Below are 23,388 nucleotides of genomic sequence, written 5' to 3' on the forward strand. Positions count from 1 at the left end.
AAGCTCAAAGCTCCCAGTTGTTCCTTGGATCCAGCATAGTGAGCTCCCACCAGTCCATCAGCTGATGGGTGGATTGCAGCACACTATCAAGTACCCTGAATTTTCTCCTTCGAATCATGGTGGTTTGAAGGAGAAGCATAGAGTAGAGATCATTCAAAAGCACACTTCCATTCTCTCATCAGCTGATGGGTGAATCGGATCTTACCTTCAATCCCTTCACCTGGATTTGGTGTGAATAAACATACATGCAGGTTTCCAGGGGGGTGATTATGACCACAGCACTCCTCCCCCAGTTCTGCTACTGCTGCTGAGCTCCACAGGGCTAAGCCATGGTTTGGCCTAGCATTACATCCAATCCAAGCCTTGTATTCTGCTTTCCCCAGACAAATCATGAGTGGTAAGCTGAGATCAAACTTTGGCTCCAAGCTCATGGTTTATTTGGCATGAGACACACAATGGGGTCAGGTTCAGACATAACTAAGCCCAACCATGTTTTATCCCCAGGTAGCATGACAGCAATTTCTGCTTAAGCAATTGTTTAATCTAGTATTGCATGAAAGCCAGATCATGACTTAAACTTGACTTAAATATACTGAGTAACATAAGATAAATACATAAGATAAATACATTGCTAAAAGAAAGAAGTCAGAATATAACCTGAATCTCATCAAAACTTCAGTTTTTCCCATGTAGAATATCATAATCTTTTTTGTGTAGCACTCGTGCGAACATCCAAAGATCTCTAATGATAAAGTTTTGTCTTTCAATGTAGGATTATATTGATACTGAAATGCTACTCTGTGGGGAAAATGTAGACCAAGACAATCTGCTGTCCTACGCAAGAGAAGCTGCTGATTTCGCAACTGATTACCAATTGCCTGCCTTGGATTTTGCAATTAATCACTACGGTCAACCAGATGTAGCCATGTTTGATTTTACTTCCATGTATGCCTCTGAAAATGCTGCATTAATACGAGAGAGACACAGACACCAGCTGTTGGTTGCTCTTGTTGGAGACAGTTTACTAGAGGTAGTGTGTCGTTGTCACCCCTTCTTTAAAAAAAAGTTTAGGCAGGTGGCTTCTTTGATACCATGGAACACCTTGGAGATTTTAGCAGTTACATGTTCAAAGCTGTGCAGCCATGAGAGCTCGAAATTTATTTTTTATTTAAAAGCTGGAGTTCCAGGATCTTATGTAAATACCATGGCTTGCACCAAATCATAGTGAGTTTGTTAATTTTAAATAATATGGAACACAAGATCTTTAACTTCATTGGGTTATATCCAATGCTTCACACACATATAGTTCTGCTGACCCAATGCGGCTTCAGTTTCCTCTCCTTATCTCCATGTGCCCCCAAATCTGCTCTGGAAGTTCCCCCAACTCTCCAGAGCTGATTGGGGGAGTGGGGAAAAGAGAGGAGAAGGAGGCTCCATCATGCACATGGAAGTTTGTTTCGCCAGCAGAGCTGCAACATTGGAGAGGCTCCATTGTTCCGAAGAGAACAGAAGTAGGATTTGAATTTTGCCTGTTCAGGCTACAACGAAAAACAATAGGTTTGATTTAGACATGTTAGCTCACATCGGTGGAATCCCTTACATTCTCCCAGCAAATGGATATAGGCCCTGTGGATTTAGAACTTTTTACTAACTCCACTGCATTCTGTGGGAATTTGTCTTTTCCACTTGGCAGGATGACATCATATGTGTCTTGTAAATGGATACTTTAACCCATGCTTGACCCCCGCCCTCCAGATGTTTTTGGCCTACAACTCCCATGATCCCTAGCTAGCAGGACCCAGTGGTCAGGGATGATGGGAATTGTAGTCTCAAAACATCTGGAGGGCCGAGGTTGAGGAAGCCTGCTTTAACCAGTCACCACATATGGGGACATATTGATTAAATGTTTTATGCCACTATGGTGGAGTTGCTGATTTGAAATATCTTAAGAACAGTTTTCTACTATTCTGAAGAACACAGTAATAGCTGTGTAGTCATTTCAGAACAATCATGATGTTAGATGTCATCTAATATGTTGATGTTATTTCACAGCCGTTCTGGCCCATGGGAACTGGTTGTGCAAGAGGGTTCCTGGCTGCGTTTGACACAGCGTGGATGGTGAAAAGTTGGGCCCAAGGAAACCATCCACTCGATATCCTTGCAGAAAGGTTGGCATCTCTTGTTTGTTCTTCCCATGTATTACAGTGAAACCAGGCAAACTTTGATTTTCCTGGGGCCTGGGTTGATCCATTTTATTTATTTATTAAAATTTATGTACTGCTTCATTGTAGAAAGACTTCAGAGTGGTTTACAAAAAAGATGAAACAGTAAAACCATCATTTAAAAAAATTGCAACCACAATTTAAAACACACAGAAAGTCAAAACCAAAATAGACCGAACTAAGGCAAATAAAAACTCTCACAAGCATCATGAACATCTGGGTAGGCATGTCTAAATAAGAATGTCTTCACCAGGCTTTGTGTTTTTCTGTTGTGAAGAGCCCTGAGGTCTTTGGATACTAAAGGGCAGAATACTAAATAAGTCAGTAAGAATCAAAGAGCCGCTGAGGATTTATTAGAGGATGGCATTTTGTGTGTTGTGTAATGAAGGCAAGAATATGGACTTAGGGAAAGGGCATATAAGGGCTGAGAAAGCATGTTTGTGGATGACAAAAAGATAGTACAATTGTACTTGGAATCTTCACTGGCTAATAATGATTGGGTGAATCTATACCCGATGCTGTTTTGTGGTTGAAGGAGTTGCTTCTTTGTGTGAAGGGGAAAATTCAAAGCCATATGATCTTGGGTGATGTAATTTATTTTTTCCTAGCTATTTTCCTGCTTGAGGAAGACATACTTAACGTCTGTCTCAGTTGTTCCCACCCCAGTCATATTTAGACAATGTGTTCAAGTATTTTGTTCGACATTCTAAATATAGGCAGGGAGCACATAAGGTAAAGAAAACACTGTAAGATAGAAAGCACACACACACACTTGCAACCTTTTGTTTTTACCTTCCAGAGAAAGCATTTATAGGCTCTTGCCTCAGACAACACCTGAAAATATCACTAAGAACTTTGACCAGTACACCATTGATCCTGCAACACGTTATCCAAATTTGAACTCAAGTTGTGTTCGGCCTCATCAGGTAAGCTGGGGTACATGAGAAATGCCTGTCTCCAGCTAAGTTCTACTCAAGAGCAGGCCAAATAAAATTAATGAACCTTTGTTACGTCTGCTAATTTCAGAGGGTTTACTCTGAATATGACTAACATTGAATACAACCCACAAGCTCTATAAAGTAGTGTGAATGCTTAGCTATGCTCTGTGAATGAATGACTTTTGTAGAAAGGTAAAGTCACTCACCTTCCAATTCCCTAGATAAAGCAATGTTTGTATAAGCGAAACATTTGAGAGATTTGGAGATATCCAATTAGGATGATCATATCAGGCTTTCTACATCATGGTGCTCCTGGTTTATATTCCGGGTTTGAGTCAGGCATTTTGATAACCTTTCATGTTACTTGATGGGAAAACATTGGTATAACAGGCCTATTTTGAGTCTGAATAATTAGCAGATTGAGACTTCAGGGTTGTTATAGCAAAGATTGTATTTTATGGGGTGTGTCTTCCCTTAGGTGAAGCATCTGTACATTACAAATGAGCTTCAGCCATTCCCTCTAGAAAGAGCAGACTCCATTAGAAGATCAATTGGGCTTTCAAGACATGGTATGAAATGCATGTTTTGTTATTGTGCTTTTTACATCCTATAAATGGTGAGGGGAGGGGAGATTTGTAGCTTTGGACAAGTGACTATACATTTTTTAAATAAAAAAATCTGCTGTTTCAGAATCTGATATAAGGCCAAACAAGCTTTTAACCTGGTGTCAGAAACAAACAGAAGGATACAGGAATGTTAGTGTCATGGACCTTACTACATCATGGAGGAGTGGCCTTGCCTTATGTGCAATTATGCATCGCTTCAGACCTGACCTCATGTAAGTTCTTATGTCTTTTATATGTGTAATGCTTGCTAATTGCAGGTTCTGCCACCTACAAAAGTATAGACTTGGGTAAAGCCAATCAAAACAGTGAGGAGAGTTTGTTTCCCTTTTTAACATCTTTTTTTGGCAACTAAGCATGTATTTGCTCGTTTTTTCCTTCATGAATGTCCTTGGCTCAGTACTAAAAAAAAATAAAAATGCAAGGTATACAGTTTCCAAGAACTACTACTTGAGATTTTAACTGTGTCATTTTTCCTTACTTTTGTCCGAGTCAGAATTGCTTTTTTTTAAAATAAAAAAAAGCAAGAAACCGCTATAATGCTTTGCAAATATACACAGGAAGATGATATTTGTGGAAAAAAGAATCCTATAGCTTAACTAGGTCTGTGCCAAAAGGGCTCACTGCAACACAAAACATTCATAATATATACACTACCAATTCTTGAATTGGTATTGGATGACCAATTTGATATGACTTGTTATGATATTGAGTATCCGAACTCTGAGGAGACACCCGACATTTGGTTCTATGGGTGTTTCTTTGCCTATTATGCACAGAGTAGTGGGCTGCACCTTTACCTTCACCAGGCCCTTCAAGAATGAGTGTTCATTCTTCTACTGATGATTTGGCCAGTTTGATTTGCCAGGGACTTGGAAGCATTGTTACAAATGTAGAACTTTGGGTTTTAAAACCCCTTTCTGGAAACTTGTCTTTATATTCCTGCCGTGACTGCATCAGCTCCAAGTGGTGCAGAAACCACGCAGTGAGTGCCATATGGGGATTTTTTTGGATAGCCTGAATAAAGGACGTTTTAGAATGTGTGTGTTAAGCCTCAAGCTCTGTTTTGTATTGTTACCCAAGCCAAAGAATGTGATCTGCCTAAGTAACCTTCTGCCCAGATTATTTAGGGGGCAGCGGAAAAGAAGACAGGGTGGCCCTACACCTTAAAGCAGTTCCTCCCCATGGAGTTGTTTTGATGTGCAGACAGTGTCACAAATATCTGGTCATGGCACTACTAGAGAAATAGTCCTTACTAGCAGATTTAAACACTGTACATTAGGCATGGCCAAACTTGGCCCTCCAGCTGTTTTGGGACTACAACTCCCATCATCCTTAGCTAACAGGACCAGTGGTCAGGGATGATGGGAATTGTAGTCCCCAAACAGCTGGAGGGCCAAGTTTGGCCATGCCTGCTGTACATGATTGGATGGAGGTGGTTTTGTTTTTGTTCCCCCCCCCCTTACTCCTATGAAAGTGCACCTTAGAGTTAAAATTGCTGTTTCAGTAAGTAGCCACAAACACCTGAGAACTAACTGGAGGAGGGCTTGTGCTCCACTGTTGTCCCCCCTCCCCCTCTTGTCTTTATTGTTGCTGTTGCAAATTGGGGCAGGAGCAGCCAGGGGCTTTTTAAATAGCTATGCTCTTGGACTTGATGGCAACACTCCTTAACTCTGAGGGCCTTCTGACAGTTCATTGAATCTCTTTCAGTTCTTGCTTTCTGATAGTGCTTAGAGAGGTCTGGCTTACCATTTCCCATGGCTTTTATCAGTGTGAGAGGGAATAGTTGGAACCAGCAAATGGTAAATGCATCTCTTTAGCAGATAAGGTATGGTGCTGCTAGTTGCCTTGAAGGGGGCAGTAGCGAAGTGGAAATGATGAAGGGGGAAGCCTCCTTTGACACTAATTGACCTGTCTGGCTGCAACCTGTTTGGGTTAAGGTGCTCAAGCATGTACCGGTAATTATTCCTGTATGGCAGAGATTACCTAGACCAGGCATCCCCAAACTGCAGCCCTCCAGATGTTTTGGCCTACAACTCCCATGATCCCTAGCTAACAGGACCAGTGGTCGGGGAAGATGGGAATTGTAGTCCAAACCATCTGGAGGGCCGAAGTTTAGGGATGCCTGACCTAGACCCATTTCAGTCATTATTTGGCATGGCTTGCGAACTGAAACTGCCTTTGTTGAGAGAGGGTGCAGTCTAGCTCTTGCTAATTGATCTGGACTTCTCATTGCCTATCCCATGGACCATGGTATACTTTTTGGGTGGTCTGTCCTGTTGAAAGTGGGAGATGCTGTGCTCAAGGACTTCCATTTCTCTTTGAGGGGTTGATTCCAGAAAGTGGGATGGGGTTTTCTTCTTCATAAATCAATTGCATTTGTTATGGTGCTCTGCAAAGGTCTGTTCTGCCCATCATACTATTTAACATCAACATTAATCTGCTAGGAGAGGTCTTCTAGAAGTTGGGGTTTAGGTAGCATGAGTAGGCTACTGTAGTCTCATTCTGCCTTTTTCATCTAATGTGGTTAAGGGTTAGATGAGGATGCCTGGCTCTGAATTATCCATAGTGAGATGGATGTGGCTTGGTATACTCAAGTTGAATCCAGATAAGAGAGGGGCACTGTTGGTTGGTGGTTTAACTAACCAGGGATGTGGAACTCATCTGCTTTTGAATAGCATTGCATCCTCTCTCAAAGATCAGGTTCACTGCTTAGGGATCTTCTTCAGTCTGGCATGGTTTATTGATTTATCAAGTTACATGTTGAATATGCTGCGCCCTGTTCCCACCTTGGTTCACCAGCTGTGTCTCCTTCCTGAAGTGAAATCATAAGTACAATGACTAAACCCTTGAAAGGTGAGAGGAATTCATCCATGTGTAATACAGCTCAGCCAATGGCATTTCCTTGTTTTCAGAGCTTAATTCTCTGGCTGTAAAAGTGGAGAAATACTTGCTGCAGTTTTTGGAGGTGAGCTGGAGAAATTGTTAAAAATCTTTAGGGGCAGAAGATTTACACTTTGATTTGACAGTAGTGGATGCCCCACCTCCGGCCGCCTTTTAAAGACTTTGCATCACTGTGGCAAACATGCACTCCTAGTGTGCTTCAGGACCATTTCTTCCATACCTGCGTGGAAAGATTTTGATAGCACCTTTCCAGGGCCTGTGCTGGTGGGAACAGGGATTTGGCATTCTTTTGAAAGGAAGAATATAGCCTTTTCCTTCCTGCCCCCCCCAAATATGACTGAAAAAGTTCACCAGATGTTTTTGGGGGGGCAGGGCATTGTGTCCAGACATGCTGTTGCCACGTTGCAAGCATCCCCTTCCCTTCAAGCATTTGCCATGTTTGCACCAGGGACAGAAATACTTGCAGGTATCCCCCACCTCAATTCCTGTGATAGGAGTTTCAACATATTATAGTTTGGCGCATGCTGTTTCATATAGGCTTTTTGAATTGTGAATTGGTTGTCGTTGTCAGCAGAGAGGTGACCCCTGTTCCGCTCACAGAGCTACAGTTTTCAGTGTTGGTTTAACAGCCAATCCCTCTTCCCAGGAGACTCTGGAAATTGTAGCGCTGTGAGGATAATCAGTTTCTCTTAGCAACTCTCAGCACCCTTTACAAGCTGTAGTTCCCAGGATTCTTTGGGAGAAGCCATGGTTGTTCAAAGTGGTATGATCCTGATTTGAATGCCTATTGTGGATGGGTAAAGGTAAAGGGACCCCTGACCATTAGGTCCAGTCGTGACCGACTCTGGGGTTGCGCGCTCATCTCGCATTATTGGCCGAGGGAGCCGGCGTATAGCTTCCAGGTCATGTGGCCAGCATGACAAAGCCACTTCTGGCGAACCAGAGCAGCACACGGAAACGCCGCTTACCTTCCCGCTGTAGCGGTTCCTATTTATCTACTTGCATTTTCACGTGCTTTCGAACTGATGGGACTAAGCCACAATTCGAGGTTGTTTCTTTTGCATATGTGGGGATTGAAGATGAGATGGCAAGCTTTCAAGGCCACCCAGTGAGTTGAAGGCTGAAGTGTGATTTGCACCAAGGGTAGCACTTGGCTGATTCCTAGACCACACATGTTCAGTTTTGCTCAAGGAGGCAACTTTTTTCAACCCAATAGAAGTATTTAGATTTGACTAAAATCGAAGTGCTTGGTCACTTTCATGTGTTGTTTGTTTGGTGGGGGTGCCAGTTTTCCTCAACAGAATTTCTCCATGGAGGATTGAGCAGACTTCTCAAATGGTTACTTATAAAATGTTTCCAAAAGAGAAGATGTTATTGAAGGGCAGGGCAGGGGAACTAAAATATCAACACTTCTGCAGACTGATGTGCCCCTCTTTTTGAATCCCCAAGTGACTTTGACTCCCTGAATGAAGAAGATGCCGTTGGAAACAACCAGCTGGCGTTCGACATTGCTGAGCGCGAGTTTGGAATTCCGCCCGTCACTACGGGGAAAGAGATGGTGTCTTCTGGAGAGCCTGATAAACTCAGTATGGTCATGTACCTCTCAAAATTCTATGAGCTATTTAGGGGAACACCTCTGAGAGCTGTGGGTAAGTCAATCTAGGTTGCTCTTAAGTCTTAAGAGAAGCCAGCCTTTCACTGTTTTACAGCTTGCCTGATTGACCCTGAAGCCGAGCCAAAGTTTGCCTTGCAGCTCCAATATAACTTGCTCTGGAATGTCCAACTGTAATAGCTGTGTTCTGTAGTTATCGCAGGCTTTAAAAGGAAATGGGGTGTGTGTGTGTGTGTAATGTCTAATGTTGTGAATGGCTTATGTTGCCTTACATATTTTATCCAGAGCTGGATGACATGGTCATCTTTACTTAGTGTGTTGCTGTAATGTTTCACACAAAGTTGTTGGCTTTGCACTCATTCACTTCATCTTAACAAGTAAAAAAATCTGACTTACCGTATGTACCAGGCACCAGGAGTGCTGGGACATGAGGTTTCTCAGTACAGTGATATCTGTCAGTACCATACCAATAAGAGAGAGACATATTCCAGTGAACCTTCCACATGGTCCACAGCCACCAGGATTAGAAAGATCTTCCTCCATTCCACCAGTTAAAGGAAGGGAAGTGGTGATGGGAGTGGCAAGGCTGGAAGACATCTTCCATGTTGATTAAAATCTGAACTAGAGAAGAACTAGGGCAACAGTATTTGATCTCTTAGATTACAAGCTGCTGAAACTTCTATTTACAGGCCAGGTACAGTAATACAAATTTCAATGATGCTTGCTAGTAAAGAAGACACAATGGGGAAAACTTAGATTGGCTTATAGGCAAATGAGTGCAATCTCAGGCACACTTGGCTTGAATAAGACCCATTGAATATAGTAATATTAAAAATTTGATAAATAGGAATAAGATTGTGCTATTTGGCTCAGAAAGTGATGTTATTTTAAAATACAATTGAGTAAAATAGAGCTTTTTGCATTTCGGGGATAAATTTCAAAACATGCTTTATTAAGAGGAGTATTTTCTTAGTCCAGTTGCTGGACAGCATACTTTATATTTATTTTATTTATTTATCCATGTTTGAACAGGTGCTACGGACAAGCGAAATGGAGAAAGAAAGGATCTTTCTTCAGCAAAATCATCCAACTTCATCTTTAATAACTACATGAATTTAACTTTTCCAAGGAAGAGAATACCTAAAGTAAGCATCCTATAGCTTCAGTAGCTCTGTCCTTTAAAAAAAAAGCAATTATAAACCAAATTAATAGAGGCTTGTGTTCATCAAAGAGCTTTTAGTTATGACAGCCAAAACAGAATTTTGTATTTGGAGACATTATGTACAGTACAGTACTTAGCTGGCCTTTGGTTTGATCCAGCAAAGCAGTTCCCAGGCTTATTTGCAGAATACTTTCCTCTAGAAATTCACTGCAGCATTGTGGATGGTGAATTGGGGGAGGGATTATGGTCAATTGGCAGGAGATTTATTTGAAATTTTAGAGATCTTACTTATTAGGGGCAGTCGTTACTGGCTATGTCTTGCTAAAAGCTTCTGTAGCAGCAGAGTTTCTCTCTGGTTTTCTGTTGGTACTTAAGCCCCACACATTGCCCCATTGGAGGCCACAGAGAGCTTCCTTATATTGAGCCAGATCATTTATTCATCTAGTTAGGTGAGATTATCTTGGTTATTTCCTGGGTCAAGTAAGATAAACTTCAGTTTGGTTTATATTCCAAATGTGAAGTTTCTTCAGCATGCAACAAAATGTTCTGATTCAGTAAATTTGTTTTCATCTTTGTGTGAGGGTATTATTTTTTATTGTATCAAATCAAATGCACACTTTCCTTTGCTTTAATTTCCACTTTTTTGGGTTAGAATTTTATTATTTTCTGTTTTCGTGGCAATCTCAGAATGCAAAACTGAGACTTAACCTTAATGCTGGAAGAGAAATGGGTAAAATGTCTCTGTTGTTTTAAGAGGGTCATGGATGAAGCAGGAAAGGGTTAGGAAATATTATTTTGCCAATCTATAAAATCCTTGTCTGCATTTAAAATTACCTCAGCTGGGTCTTCTGAAAAAAACACTAAATTGTTCTAGGAAGAATTTACTCAGAACTAAGTATAAGATCATTCTTATGTTGCCCATTCTATAAATAACATCCTCAAATCATATGAACACTTAGCTACTAAGCAGTTACCTCATGCCCTTTTTAGGAAACAGCATTTCTTCGCTCAGCCATGCAAACAGAGCTGGCACATTTACTCAACAGAAGCCTAACTGACAAAAACCAAATTTTCCAGGAGAGAAAGAATACCACACCCTCTCAAAGCAAACTTCCAGCAGATTGTTTTGCTAAAAACTTGATATGGTATTTTTCAAGGTGTCACTTAACAACTTTTTTGTTCATGGACAATTCAGTCGTTACAACACTGCACACTTGTGCCCTGTTTATATTAGTGTTGGACATTAATATTAACCTGAATTAAAAATCCATATTGAACCCATCTTCATTACCCCCCCCCACAGTTTTCTTGTTCTTAACTGGACAATAAAAATGTAAATAATATTGTATTTAATAATTCAGAGGGCCTAACAGAACTAAGTACATGCAAAAGAATAGAATTAAGCAAAATCCTTCTTAGAGCCTTACAATTTAAATTGAACTTTATCAACTAAGGGTTGTTAGATCCAGAAATCCCTTACACTTACGGTACTCGCAAAACTATCTCATTAATGGAAAGTTTGGAGGTGGGTTTTGTCAGTTTATTTTCACTCTACAGCCACTTGCACCCCCTGAAAAAATTATCTGGTGGGCTGTGTGTTGGAAATGGATGGAGCTTGTAGGGGGAAATGAGAATTGGTGAAAATCTCCCCATTCCTTCCAACAACAAGCGCTTTTGCTGGATCAGAGAGCACTTTGTATGTATCTATCAGTAATCATTTTGATCCCAACTAAATCTAATATGGTTCTAGGAAAATGAGAACCTTCACTTTTAAGGAAATCCTTTTTGGACCTCTGCAGATCTTAGGGGCATTAAGTAGAAAGACAAAACAATGGCATGGGCTGGTATCTAACTAAGACCACCTTTTGTACAATGCCTTTAAAGCACTCTGATACTGCTTTAAACAGCCATGGTTTCCCCCAAAGAATTTTGGTAGCTGTAGTTTAGGGATGCAAAGAGTTGTTAGGAGATCCCGCATCAACCTCACAGAACTACAATTCTTATAGTTACCTAGGAAGAGAGATTTATTGTTAAACCACTCCAGGAATTATAGGCCTGGGCAGGTACTAGGGGTCTCCTAACAACTCTCACAACCTTAACAAACTATAACTCCTAGAATTCGGGGGGGGGGGGAAGCCATGACTGCTAAAAGTGGTATTGTCGTGCTTTGAATGTATGGTATTAAGGGTGCCTAAGTCGTACTTAGAGTAGCAGCTTAAATCCATGGACTTGGTGCTGTAGTCTAAACCACTGAGCATCTGGGGCTTGCCGATCAGAAGGTCGGCTGTTTGCATCCCCACAACGGGATGAGCTCCCGTTGTTCTGTCCCAGCTTCTGCCAGCCTAGCAGTTTTCTATTGCATTTAGTCATGCTGGCCACGTGACCCGGAAAGCTGTCTGCAGACAAATGCTGGCTCCCTTGGCCTGAAGCAAGATGAGTGCCGCACCCCATAGTCGCCTTTGACTGGACTTAACTGTCCAGGGGTCCTTTACCTTGACTTTATTCTGAGGATGACATAGTCAAATAGCACCCATAGTCAGTAAGCTGATAAAAAGCATGACTGTAGAATACAGTGGTGCCTCGCTAGACGAATTTAATTTGTTCTGTGAGTCAATTCGTTTTGCAAAAAATTTGTCTAGCGAATCCCATAGGAATGCATTGAATTATTTTGTATTATTTTTTTGCCCATAGGAATGCATTAATTGAATTTCAATGCATTCCTAAGGGGAAACCGCAATTCGCTAGACGAATTTTTCACAAAACGAATTCATCTTGTGAGGCAACCTCCGCTTGAAAAAGTCTTACAGGGCATTCGTCTAGCGAGGCACCACTGTAGTTCGAACGAAGCATATGGTCTGGAATACTACCTAGTAGTTGTTTAATTTTGTCAATATCACCAATTTTTAATTAACCACTGTTATTGAAATGGCTATCACAAGCACCACTTGTTAAAAATAGAGACTGGCATCTGTGGGGAGAAGTTATTCAACTATAATGGTACAATGTTAACAGCATTTGTTATACATAGGGGGGAAATGTTTCTACCTGCAGCTTTTCTCTTTGTTTTTATTCATTTGTTAGCAGCAAATCTTTTCGTACTGTATAAAGATTTGAATTTTCTAATTCCTATGTCAGTCATATTCAGCAGTAAGGAGAGACAGAAATCCCTTCACCAAAGACTCCTGTTCAAGACTCCAGATAAGAAGTGTTCTATTGTCCCGTGAGAGGGAACGTACGAACTCCAGCAGAACAAATTGTGCCACCGCAGTGTTTAGTCTTGTTAGGCTGACTAATGCTTACACCGAACACGATGCTTTGTTAGTGAGAGCCGGTACTTGGAAGACGTAGTACTTAACATACTGTCATCCGTTTCTCTTTCTTTGGGATCAGCCCAAAAGTTAGGGTTGAGATCATTCTTGATTCCTTACACCATGATTTATTATAAGCAGTGGAAATGTAAAAAGGAAGCCCTTGTTTCTTTGATCTTGCTCTCTCCCTCCGCCCCTGCTAAGTGCCAACAGTGCAGATTACAAGGCTGCAGGCTGTGGTTGATCTTGACATTTGCAGGAACACAGACAGGTTACATATTTTTTCCAGCAAAAATGTTTGGTGTGTTTTAAGAAAAGAAAATTGAAACGTAATACCAGTCAAGCCAGAGCCTACAGCATGTTTGCTGGGTGTTGGTAGCATTTTGCTCACCAGTTCATATAGCAGATAATTTCTCATGTCTGTGAATTAAATCTGTAGATCCATGCAGGCCCTGAATCAGGCAGCACTGGAGTTCTGATCTTCTGAGCTCAGTTACCACAACTGAATGATGTGCTTAAAAGTTATGTGTGCTTCACTGCTACAGTACATTTTGCCACCAAAGTCCTGCCTAAAGCAACACACTCAGATGCTTTGTAGCATGAGGAGTCTAGACTTCTATAAGCGTTGGTTATTATGAAAGCATTTGTTATGTAATTCTGACTCGTTTGAAAGAACTCTTGGCTTTGGTCTGAACTAATGTGTCTGAGGCCTCTGGCATAGCCTTTAATCCACTGACGAGCCTCGAACAAAGTATTTCTCCCAGCTTTTATTTCCTCCATCTGTAAAATGGGAATTGTTATGAGAGTTATGGGAGTTTTATGGAGTCACATAATGACTGCAAACCACTGCACATTTGAGCTGCATACCTCCATTTATTTCAGTGTTATAGAAGCGCATTCAGGATTGCTATGATATCATAAGCTTCTTGAAGGCGTATCTAGCCATTGTCAGCAAACTGAATGCCATGTTCTTAGCTCATCAGTCTGGTATAGTGGCTAGTGCTGGCCTTGGGTTTTGAGAATCCATATTGAAATATTGACTTAGGTAGGAAGTTCAGTTGGTGACCTTGTCTATCCAACAAAACCATCCCTTCCAGGTGTTTGCAAGACTAAAATCTACTGAAGAATATAATGCAAATGGTTTAGTTTATGAATAAGAGATATCTTGGCATTAATTCATAATGAGGCACCAAGTATATAGGATCAGCCTATGTTAAAGTAACATGGAGGAATTGAAGGACCAGTCCAATGAATTTGTTGCAAACATGCCTAATGCTACTTGAGAAATTTCAGATTCCAGCTGTCCCTGGTGGAATGTGCTGTTGCTCAAATTTGACTTTCATGATACCCGAAAATGATAATCTAACTTTTATTGATAAAAAAAATTATGGTTGCTGTACAGGCCCTAGGTAGCCATTCTGGAAGTTGATAGCCTAAAGCTATTAATGAGGCTATTAATTAAGGAGCAAATATGTTTGGGCAAAATTGATTGTGACTGGGCATCCATGTTTATTTTAATGTCTGGCCATTCGTGTATACTAAAAGGGGCACATGGATGAAAGCATTTGCAATATCTGGCCTTCCCATGGCTTCAGGCAACTGTTCTCAGTTCAGTTTACTTTTGGTATTTAAGCCGGCTGGGGAAGAAAAGTGCCTGTGCTGACAGAATAGTTAGGCAAGGGGCGGGGAGGATTGGGATCTGACCCCATCCACCCCACTTTTTATGTGAATGGAGAGACAGGAATAAGCAACGTATAATAAGCATCGCTGCCTCATCAAGTCTAGCTTGGTCTCTCCTAGATAACATTTTGCTGAGGATAGGGAGATGCTTATGGAAATGGCAGAACAAGCCTCAGCTAATTTTTATGATGACTGAAATGGCCTGGAATGGCCTGGAATGAGTTCTGTAGACATATGTCAGTGGAAACATTTACAGGCTTATTTAGTAATTAAATTAAAGCTAGTGCCTAACCTCAATTCCTCGGTCTGATCAACCCATTCATTTTCTCACTGACCAGTGAATTTAGTTTTGTGGGATGTCTTCATTTTAGATGCCATTCTCTATTAAGTTGATAGATTCTGAGTGTGTATGCCGTTGTGAATGATATGTTTTTGCTTCCTCCAATTGTTTTTAGGCAGAAGAAAATGAAACCAGTAAAAGGCGACGTAAAAGTCTCATTAATTTTGAAGAGGTTAGTACTAATTGCCATGGTTAAATTTGTTATTGGTACTGTATATGTTTTTATACAGTTTTAGGCAAATCAAGTGCCCTTAAGTCTTTAATGTATAACAATTGTAAAAAACAAAAAGAAGGTCTTCCTTTCATATTTGTGGGCATCCATATTAATTTGACTTCTGTTTGTTTAAATGATTTTGGTAGAAGAAGCTGCAGCTGGTTTTGCAGCCTGGCTTCTGTTGAAGATGTTGACCCACAGACACAATGTATGACAGGCATTGCTTTAATTTCTCTCCACTATTCTCTAAAAATAGAATCTACATTATAGATTATAAACATGCCCAAAAAGTTCTGATCCATACACAGAAAAGGGTGTGTGTGTGAAGTTACCTTCTTCATCAAAAGTAAAAGCCAACCAACCAACCATGCTAGGCCCCACAGTTTAAAGTGGGAGATGGGACCAGATGCCATGGCCACCACCTTATTATTCCCAGTCTACCTTCTTTTGAAGCCGGACTTATGAATGTAGATAGATAGATAGATAGATAGATAGATAGATAGATAGATAGTTTATGAATAAGGCTTTATAGGCTGAACATGGGGAAAGTAAAGTAACCTTCCATTTTTCACAAGCTTTCTGCTTTCTTCCATTACTTGCATGTGTGTCTCAATGCACACCATTGATTAATTGATTGATTGAGTGAGTGATTGATTAATGGCGTTTCTATCCCACCCTTTTCTCCAAAGAGCTCAAGGTGGCATACATGGGTCTCCCTCTTCTCATTTAATCCCTACAGCAACCCTGTGAAGGTAGGTTAGGCTGAGAGGCAGCGACTGGCCCTTGGACACCCAGTGAGGGTCATGACTGAGTGAGGATTCGAACACAGCCATAGGCCCAGATTCATTTTATCTGAATTTAAAATCTATTGGGTCACCCCATTTCAAATATAATATTGAAGATCCTATTTAAATTTGGTTTAAAGTTGGTTTTACTTTTCATGCATTCAGTGACACTTCTGTGGCCTGTGTACTGGTCAAGATGCCATATTAGACTCTCCCTAACCTTCTCTCTGAAGTGGAGTATATACATTATCCTTCAATTGCTTCATTGCAGTCTTCAAGTTCTTTGAATCGAGGTACAAATTCTGGTAACCAGCTAGGGGACTTGAAAGAAGGAATGAATCAAAACAAAGTGAAGTCTATGGCAACTCAACTCCTAGCCAAGTTCGAAGAAAATGCTCCCAGTGTTTCACTACGGAGGCAGGTGAGTAAATAATAATTGTAAAATTCTTCTGAGAAAATGGGGGTGAGTTCTTTCTCATGACTAATCAGCTGTTATGAGCAACATGCCTAGAGCCCAAAGCCTGAATTACTTAAAATGAAAACTGGTAGTTGGAGCTCTTTGGATACTTCACACATGTCATATCTACACAGTTGTTAAAGAGATAATTCCTCAACATTCACAACCATTTCTAGTCAATAGTTTTGAGGAAGCTTTACCTGGGTTTGCACAAGAACAGTTCTTCAGGGCAATGGAGTTCCATTTAAGCTTCAGGGTGTCCACATGCATAGGAAATGGCTAGAATGATCATAGGCAGGGCAGACAGGGAAGACTGCCTACAGGTAGTTATGGGAATTGCAAGATGTGGGAGGGAAAGAAACATCAATTTTGCATTTCCTGTATTTGGGTGGAATGACCAAAGGGCCAAAACGAGTAGCTCTGTTGGGGTGAAATGCACATGGAATCACTTTAGACACTAGAAAGTCTGATATTATTGGTAATGTCCAAGTCACTGTCTGATAACTGGATGTTAGAGTAAATTTATTTAATAATACTGGGATATTGTAACAGATTGTTGCTTTCATGCTACCTTGAGTAGTTAACAACTTCTGTTCATTATAAGTCAATAAAAGTTCAATTGTAGGTAGTATCCAACTAACATAGAGTAAACCCTCTGAATTACATGTGGAAATGGCTTTTAAAGGTTTTTTATGTATTGCTTTCAAAGGTTTCTTACATTGCTGCACAGCGTCCTGATGTTTTGCAAGAAGGCAGTATATAAACAAAGTAAATAGATACTATGCCAACATTGCAAACAAACATAGCTTTTTATGGCAAGTTCTATAAGCAGGGGCTAGCAATTATGTAGCTTTATTTTTATTTCTGCTTAAATATATGATATAAATTAATAGGGCCCTTTTTTTGTTCATATGTATACCCAACCCTATTAAGATTTATGTATACCTCCACAGTGATGTGAAGGCCACAATCCAGATAACTGGGTATTCCACAGACCTAGATGGCTTTGATATATATTTCACTGAACTACCCATGCACTGGTTAGCAAACTGCTTTGGGACTCAAGACTTTCAAAGAGCACTGCTGGTTAAACAAAATTAGTAGCCCTAGTGAGCACTCTGAAATTTTACACCGCACCAAAATGAGCTAGCTTGAAAAACGTTTAAAATTCGACAGAAACCTATGTACACGTGTCAGGCTATTTGCTGGGGCATACCATATTTTTCCGTGTACAGTGGTACCTCTAGTTACGAACCTAATTCGTTCTGGAGGTCCGGTCTTAACCTGAAACTGTTCTTAAATAGAGGTGTGTTTCGCTAATGGGGCCTCTTGCTGCTGCTGCTGCACTGCCGGCACACAATTTCCATTCTCATCCTGGAGCAAAGTTATCAGCTTGAGGTAACTCTTTCAGGTTAGCGGAGTTTGTAACCTGAGGTGTTTGTAACTCGAGGTATCCCTGTATAACATGCCCCTGTGTATAAGACTACCCCTCCCCTATTTTGGGGGACTCAAATTAAGAAAGTGGAGATTGCCCCCGTGTATAACACTATCCCCCCTTTTAACATTATTTTTAGTAAAAACAACAACAACCTAGTCTTATACACAGAAAAGTATGGTAAATAGTTATGCTAACTTAAAAGCTGCCTCCCTTATTCTGAGCTAGAGTTGTTCTCTGTACATAGGACTTGTGGATGTTATGCTTAGGGGAAATGTTATGCTTCTAGCCTAGCAATGGGAATGGTGCTGGCTATTCCTCCACATAGACTTAGGATGGTGCTTATGGATAAAGCATTCAGGAGCTGTAACTCATTTGTAAGCTGCTTAACACTTAGATCATCTTGATCACATGGTGAGTTATGGTAGCACAATTACACTTCTTGGTCATTGACATGAAAAAAATGACAAAACCAAGTAAATTCACATGGTAGACAGTTAGCAAACTTTAAAGAACCCTCTTGTATTGGTCTCCCACTGCTCAGACTCAAGGTGATTATGCAACAGATCAGATCCTGAATCTATTTAGACCTTTGCTGGATTTCAGTGTGATAGATACAAAAGCTAGACGGAACCTTGTGGGGTATTTATTTATTTATTTATTTATTGTTCAGGTAATGTTCACACTTCAGATCTGCCTTCCTAGTAAGTCCACAGAGCATACAAGCGAAAGAACATATTTAGAAACCACCACCCACCCATATAACATAAGTAATTTGTGACACAAAGATGACTTGAAAATAATGAGATCATCTCCTATTTGCACTCATGTGTGCAACATCTACTTTGCCTGTAGCTTGCTCTTTAAATAGTCACATTAAACGGTGCATTTCACATACTGTTCCATCTGTGGGTGTCAAAAGTACAAACTGCGGTATGGTAATAAATTCCGAATGTGTCTTGCAGGAACCCTAACAAAGCACCTTTATTAGCCTTCAAATGTGCTTTCTCATTTCTTCTGCCTCATACTGTCTTTCAATCCTGTTCCCAGTCTTCATAAGATATTCCTTTATCTCCTTGAACTGTTCTGCTTTTTACATTTAAGGATCTAGTAGATAAGCCAGCTTTGCACCTTTCTTCCGACCCTCCTGTAAATCCTCGCTTTGCTAAACCCAAGGAGCCAACCTGTAACCTGCCACCTCCACCAAAAAGTCAGGTAGGAATTCACTAGGGAGTGACTGTCAGTTCTTTCTAACATGGCTGCAAAGCATGGTGGGTAACATCAGTGAGAAACATCAGGAGCATAGAGATGCTTAGCTGCCTTTTTAAGACTGCTGTGTGATAGGAGAATGTGAAGAATGAAAGGAGTTGAGATTGCATGGGGCTTTGCTGCCATCTTTAGACTTTAATGAAAGGCCTGGTTCACACAACTTCCTTAGCATGTTGGTGTATGGGTTGATACGGTTTCCACTGTTGCTGTGCTGCACTGCACTTCACACTGGATCATAGTTTACCTTGCCTTTTTAAAGTAGAAGACTTGTGGCAGTTTTGCCATTGGACAAAGGCAGGAGACGATATGCTCCGGTTGTAGCAATAGCAACAAATAATATAATAGCAAAACCCCATAGCTCCTAACAAGGCAGAGCCCAACACACGGGTAATTGTAAATGATAGCATGTGTTGGTTTCTAAAGCCTGGGCAAAGCAAAGTTTGGTGTGGCATATTTCGAAGCATGCTGTCTGTTATAATACTTAGGCAATTAAAGGTTTTGTTCCAAGGGTTGTCTTTGGTATGGTTAGTTGACTCAGAAGGCAATAAAAGATCTAGAGCACACCTTTGGGAAATGTTTAGAAATAAACACAGTTATCCTAGTTTCCCAAATCCCCTGAAAGAGAGTCTTGCGGTTACAGCTGTCTGAAGAGTTTCCCATGCATTTTGGCTTGCCTCTGAGCCTCCTGCTTTTGAATTGCATTCTGGCTTGGCATATGCCACAAACCAATATGGCCTGCTAGAGAATGCGAGCTTGATTCCCAAATTCTCCACTTCTGAGGAACACAGACAAATTCAGCTAAGACAACATGGGCATTTTGAGCTGATAATCAGTTGTGAATTTTAGATTCCTTCCACTCCCCCACCTATGGACATGTGCACTCTCTAGAGGCAGCCTTATAAACTTAAGCATGGGCAGCTGTGTTGTGAGTTACTGTTGCTGAAAGTTTTATGTTCTTATCTCTTCTCTGGTATATTCACTAAACAGAGGAGACTCTATGGCAATACTAGTATAGAAATGACCTGTTAGCAACTATCATTTTATTCTCTGTACTGGAAATTTTTGCAAGTCTTAGAACTGGAAGACAACCCCTAGCCCCCTGTCACTTCCCTCTCCCCAAATACAGAATACATTGTGGCATATAAGAGTACTTTTTCTTGTAACTCTCCAGCTGGAGATGGACTTCTGCATTTAAATAATTGGTAGTTTGCTGTCTTTTGGTTGCAGTAGAAATTAGTTGATTATACAGAGGTTTGTCTTTTCTAAAATAATATATTGAGATATCCTCCCTTGTTCACCTAGTGAACTCAAGACAGCTTTCTGACACACTCATAATAGGATAAAAATCAAAATATAATATTCAGATCGCCGTGAGACTTCACTGAGGCTTCCAATAATACTTGGTATTTATTGAGTACTGGGGATGCTTAAAGCATTTCATAAACATTTTCTCAGTGATCCTTGCAACAACTCTATGTGGATGCCAATATTATTTCCCTGATGTGGCTGAGAGAGGGGGGCCTGCTTAGGGCCACCCATTAAGTTAATGGTTGAAATGAGGTTTTAATCAGGGACTTAGGGACTCCTGGCTTATTATCTGTAATAAAAATAATAATAATGTGTAGAACTCAAAGGGCCGCTGAACTTCCAAGCTGATAAGACCTGAGTCTACTCTGCCCACTATATAAGCTACAGTCCACTGATAACTGCATGAGTTTTATGTACCACTGCTTCTTAAAAAAAGAATATTCCTATGCATGGGATGCCTGTTTGTATTGCTGCACTTTGACTATGGCACATGCATTACTGAGGCAGTTTTAATTGCATAATGTGCTTTGATGGAAGAAATATCCCTTTTTTCATTTTAAGTATTTCCTAGTTTCAGGCAGTAGCTAGGTCTGAACACATGGCCAGGGAGCCCGTACAATCTTTGCCTGGTCCTCATCCAATGGCCAGGCATTTGAGACACATAGAACGGGCAGAGCTGGAGTCCAGGCTTTCTGAATCCCTTGCGTCTTCCTGTCCTGCTGCATTTGCCCTGTCTGGGGTGCTTCAACGCCTTCAGCATGTGGAGGAAAAATATAAACAGGTGATGGCACATTCTTCCTCTCTTTTCCCTTTTCCACCCTCTCTCCCTTCCCTGTTTCCGTCCTTCTCTTTTCGCAGAACTGCTGATCATCTCCAGGACAACTTTGAGCAGTGAAAATGTGGGCAATCTTGTTTTGGTTCCTACCATATAAATCTTTCAAGCATGCCACCTACCTAGCACATTTATTTTGCCGGGTTGAAAGCCTCTTTACAGTGTTCAGTACAAAAATGCCCTTCTCATTCTAGAGTTGAGCTCTGGGGTAAGGGGAGTTTTGCGAGTGTCCAGCTAAAACTGTTGATGAAAGTCATTGGCAATTCTGTAAGTGCCGCAGTTATATTTATTTGCTCATTTTATGCATTGAATTATTTTTATATTCCACATTTTCGTCAGATGGCACTCAAGGCATCTTACAACACAAGTCCATAGAAAGTGGGAGTAGACACATAATATCACCAAGACAACTCCCTATAATCCCCAGAACAGTTTTGCAACTAAAAAACAAAAAACGTTTCCCCTGTCTTAAAATAAAAGGGGCTGGGTGGGGAAAATGGACATATAAATGAATAGGTGTGATTGCGCCACTTTGCATATTACAGATGTGTGGGCAGCCTGCCCAAGCAACTGGGGTGGAGGGGAGGGCAAAGCTTGTAGCTGACCTGGTTTTCAACCTGATGGAATGTGCAACATGTCACCAAACCAATGCATGTGGCAGGCCACACTCTGTAATTTGTTTTTTCAACTGAGTAGGAAGAAGGTGATCTGAAAGTGGGGGATATTGACATCAGTCCCTTGTCGAGGTCAGATCACTTCCTGTTGAGATTTAGGCTTTCAGCACCTTTGCCTATAGAGGTGGGGGGACCTATTATGATGGTCTACCCTGGGAGGCTGATGGGTTTTCTGGCTGATATGACTGGCACTCCTGTCAAAGCCCTGGCTGACCTCTGGAACATCTAAATTGCTCAGGCTGTTGACATGATTGCCCCTGAGTGCCCTCTCCCACTTTGTGAAACCTAAAAAAAAATCCTTCCAGTAGCACCTTAGAGACCAACTAAGTTTGTTATTGGTATGAGCTTTTGTATGCATGCACACTTCCTGCTTGTCTCCCTGGTATATCCCAGAGCTTAGGACAAGGAAACAAGTTGGGGAACACTGCTTCTGAAGATGGTTCAGCTGGTGAATTCAGTGACCTGGTTGCTCACTGGGGCAAGACAGTTTGAGAATATTTTACCAACCCTGGCCCCACTGCACTGGCTGCCAGTTAGCTTCCAGGCCCAATTTAGGTTTTGACCTAGAAAGCTTTAAATGCCCCAGGACAACAATGCCTTGAGGACCACCTCTTGCCATATGAACTGACTCAGACCTTGCAGTCATCAGCTGAGGCCCTTCTACACCTGCCTTCTCACAAAAAGTCTGGAGGCTGGCAACATGAGAACGGGCCTTTTCTGAGGTGGCTTCCCGTTTGTGAAATGCTCTCCCCAGGGAGGCTCGCCTGGCACCTTCCTTCCACATCTTTAGTCACCAGGCAAAACTGTTTCTGTATAACCAAGCCTTTGGCTGATTAACATTCTATGATATTTTTAATGTGTTTGTGGGAGGTGGGTTATTGGTTTGTTTGTTTTTGTTTTCTTACATATTTTTGTTCTCATTTGTATTTTTATATTGCGAACTTCCCTGTGTTTGTCAGATGAAGGGTAGTATACAAATTTATTTAAATCATGATAATCTTAATAATTATATACACAGTATATATAGAAACTCTGTCCCCCTTTTTTCTTCTCACTGCTAGCATTCTGTTTTCTATCCTGCCTGCCTGCCTGTTCATAAATTAGCTACTCCCCCCCCCCTGCAACTAACAATTTTTCTGATTAGCACTATTTCTTCCTTTTCTTTGTAACCAAATTCTTTCTTCTGTTTCCTTTCTCTCCCTTATGGCTGCAGAAGAGAGCTCAGTCCATAGCAAATAGAGAATTTCATAAAAAGAGCATTAAAGAAAAAGCCTCTCATCTTGCCTCAATGTTTGGCTATGTCGACATCCCAAAGGTGAATCCTTGTGTTTACTGTTGCAGGTGCAGAAAAATAGATTGTGTGTGTGTGTGTGTGTGTGTGAGAGAGAGAGAGAGAGAGAGAGAGAGAGAGAGAGAGAGAACATGTTGGTTTTCGTCCTATTTAAGGGGAAAAAGGCCCGTTCATGGCCTTATAACCATTTTGTTTTATTTCACCAAACAGAAATAGAAAACTGAGGAGCAAATGAGACATTAGTCCACATTTTAATATTGTTAGTTCTCTTTAAATCTAACTGTAGTCTCAGACTGTAGTTTTTTCTTCGGTAATTTTAGTGCATGGTGGTGGC

At 40.9% G+C, this 23,388-nt stretch overlaps 1 protein-coding gene across 1 annotated transcript in view; it reads left to right on the top strand.

Moving 5' to 3' along the window:
• The window catches only part of MICAL2 (microtubule associated monooxygenase, calponin and LIM domain containing 2), a 147,776-nt gene that overhangs the window by 51,971 nt on the left and 72,417 nt on the right, over window positions 1-23,388 (top strand). Inside the window, exons 8-19 of the mRNA XM_088667510.1 lie at window positions 773-1,030; window positions 2,053-2,168; window positions 3,022-3,148; window positions 3,639-3,729; window positions 3,851-3,998; window positions 8,137-8,336; window positions 9,332-9,444; window positions 14,905-14,961; window positions 16,060-16,209; window positions 18,785-18,895; window positions 20,829-21,038; window positions 22,977-23,078. Coding sequence (XP_088523636.1) covers window positions 773-1,030; window positions 2,053-2,168; window positions 3,022-3,148; window positions 3,639-3,729; window positions 3,851-3,998; window positions 8,137-8,336; window positions 9,332-9,444; window positions 14,905-14,961; window positions 16,060-16,209; window positions 18,785-18,895; window positions 20,829-21,038; window positions 22,977-23,078 — 1,683 coding nt within the window. The remainder of the gene's footprint in view (window positions 1-772; window positions 1,031-2,052; window positions 2,169-3,021; window positions 3,149-3,638; window positions 3,730-3,850; window positions 3,999-8,136; window positions 8,337-9,331; window positions 9,445-14,904; window positions 14,962-16,059; window positions 16,210-18,784; window positions 18,896-20,828; window positions 21,039-22,976; window positions 23,079-23,388) is intronic.

Source organism: Zootoca vivipara, chromosome 1 (genome assembly GCF_965207765.1).
Source record: "Zootoca vivipara chromosome 1, rZooViv2.hap1.1, whole genome shotgun sequence".
In the NCBI taxonomy this organism is placed as follows: domain Eukaryota; kingdom Metazoa; phylum Chordata; class Lepidosauria; order Squamata; family Lacertidae; genus Zootoca; species Zootoca vivipara.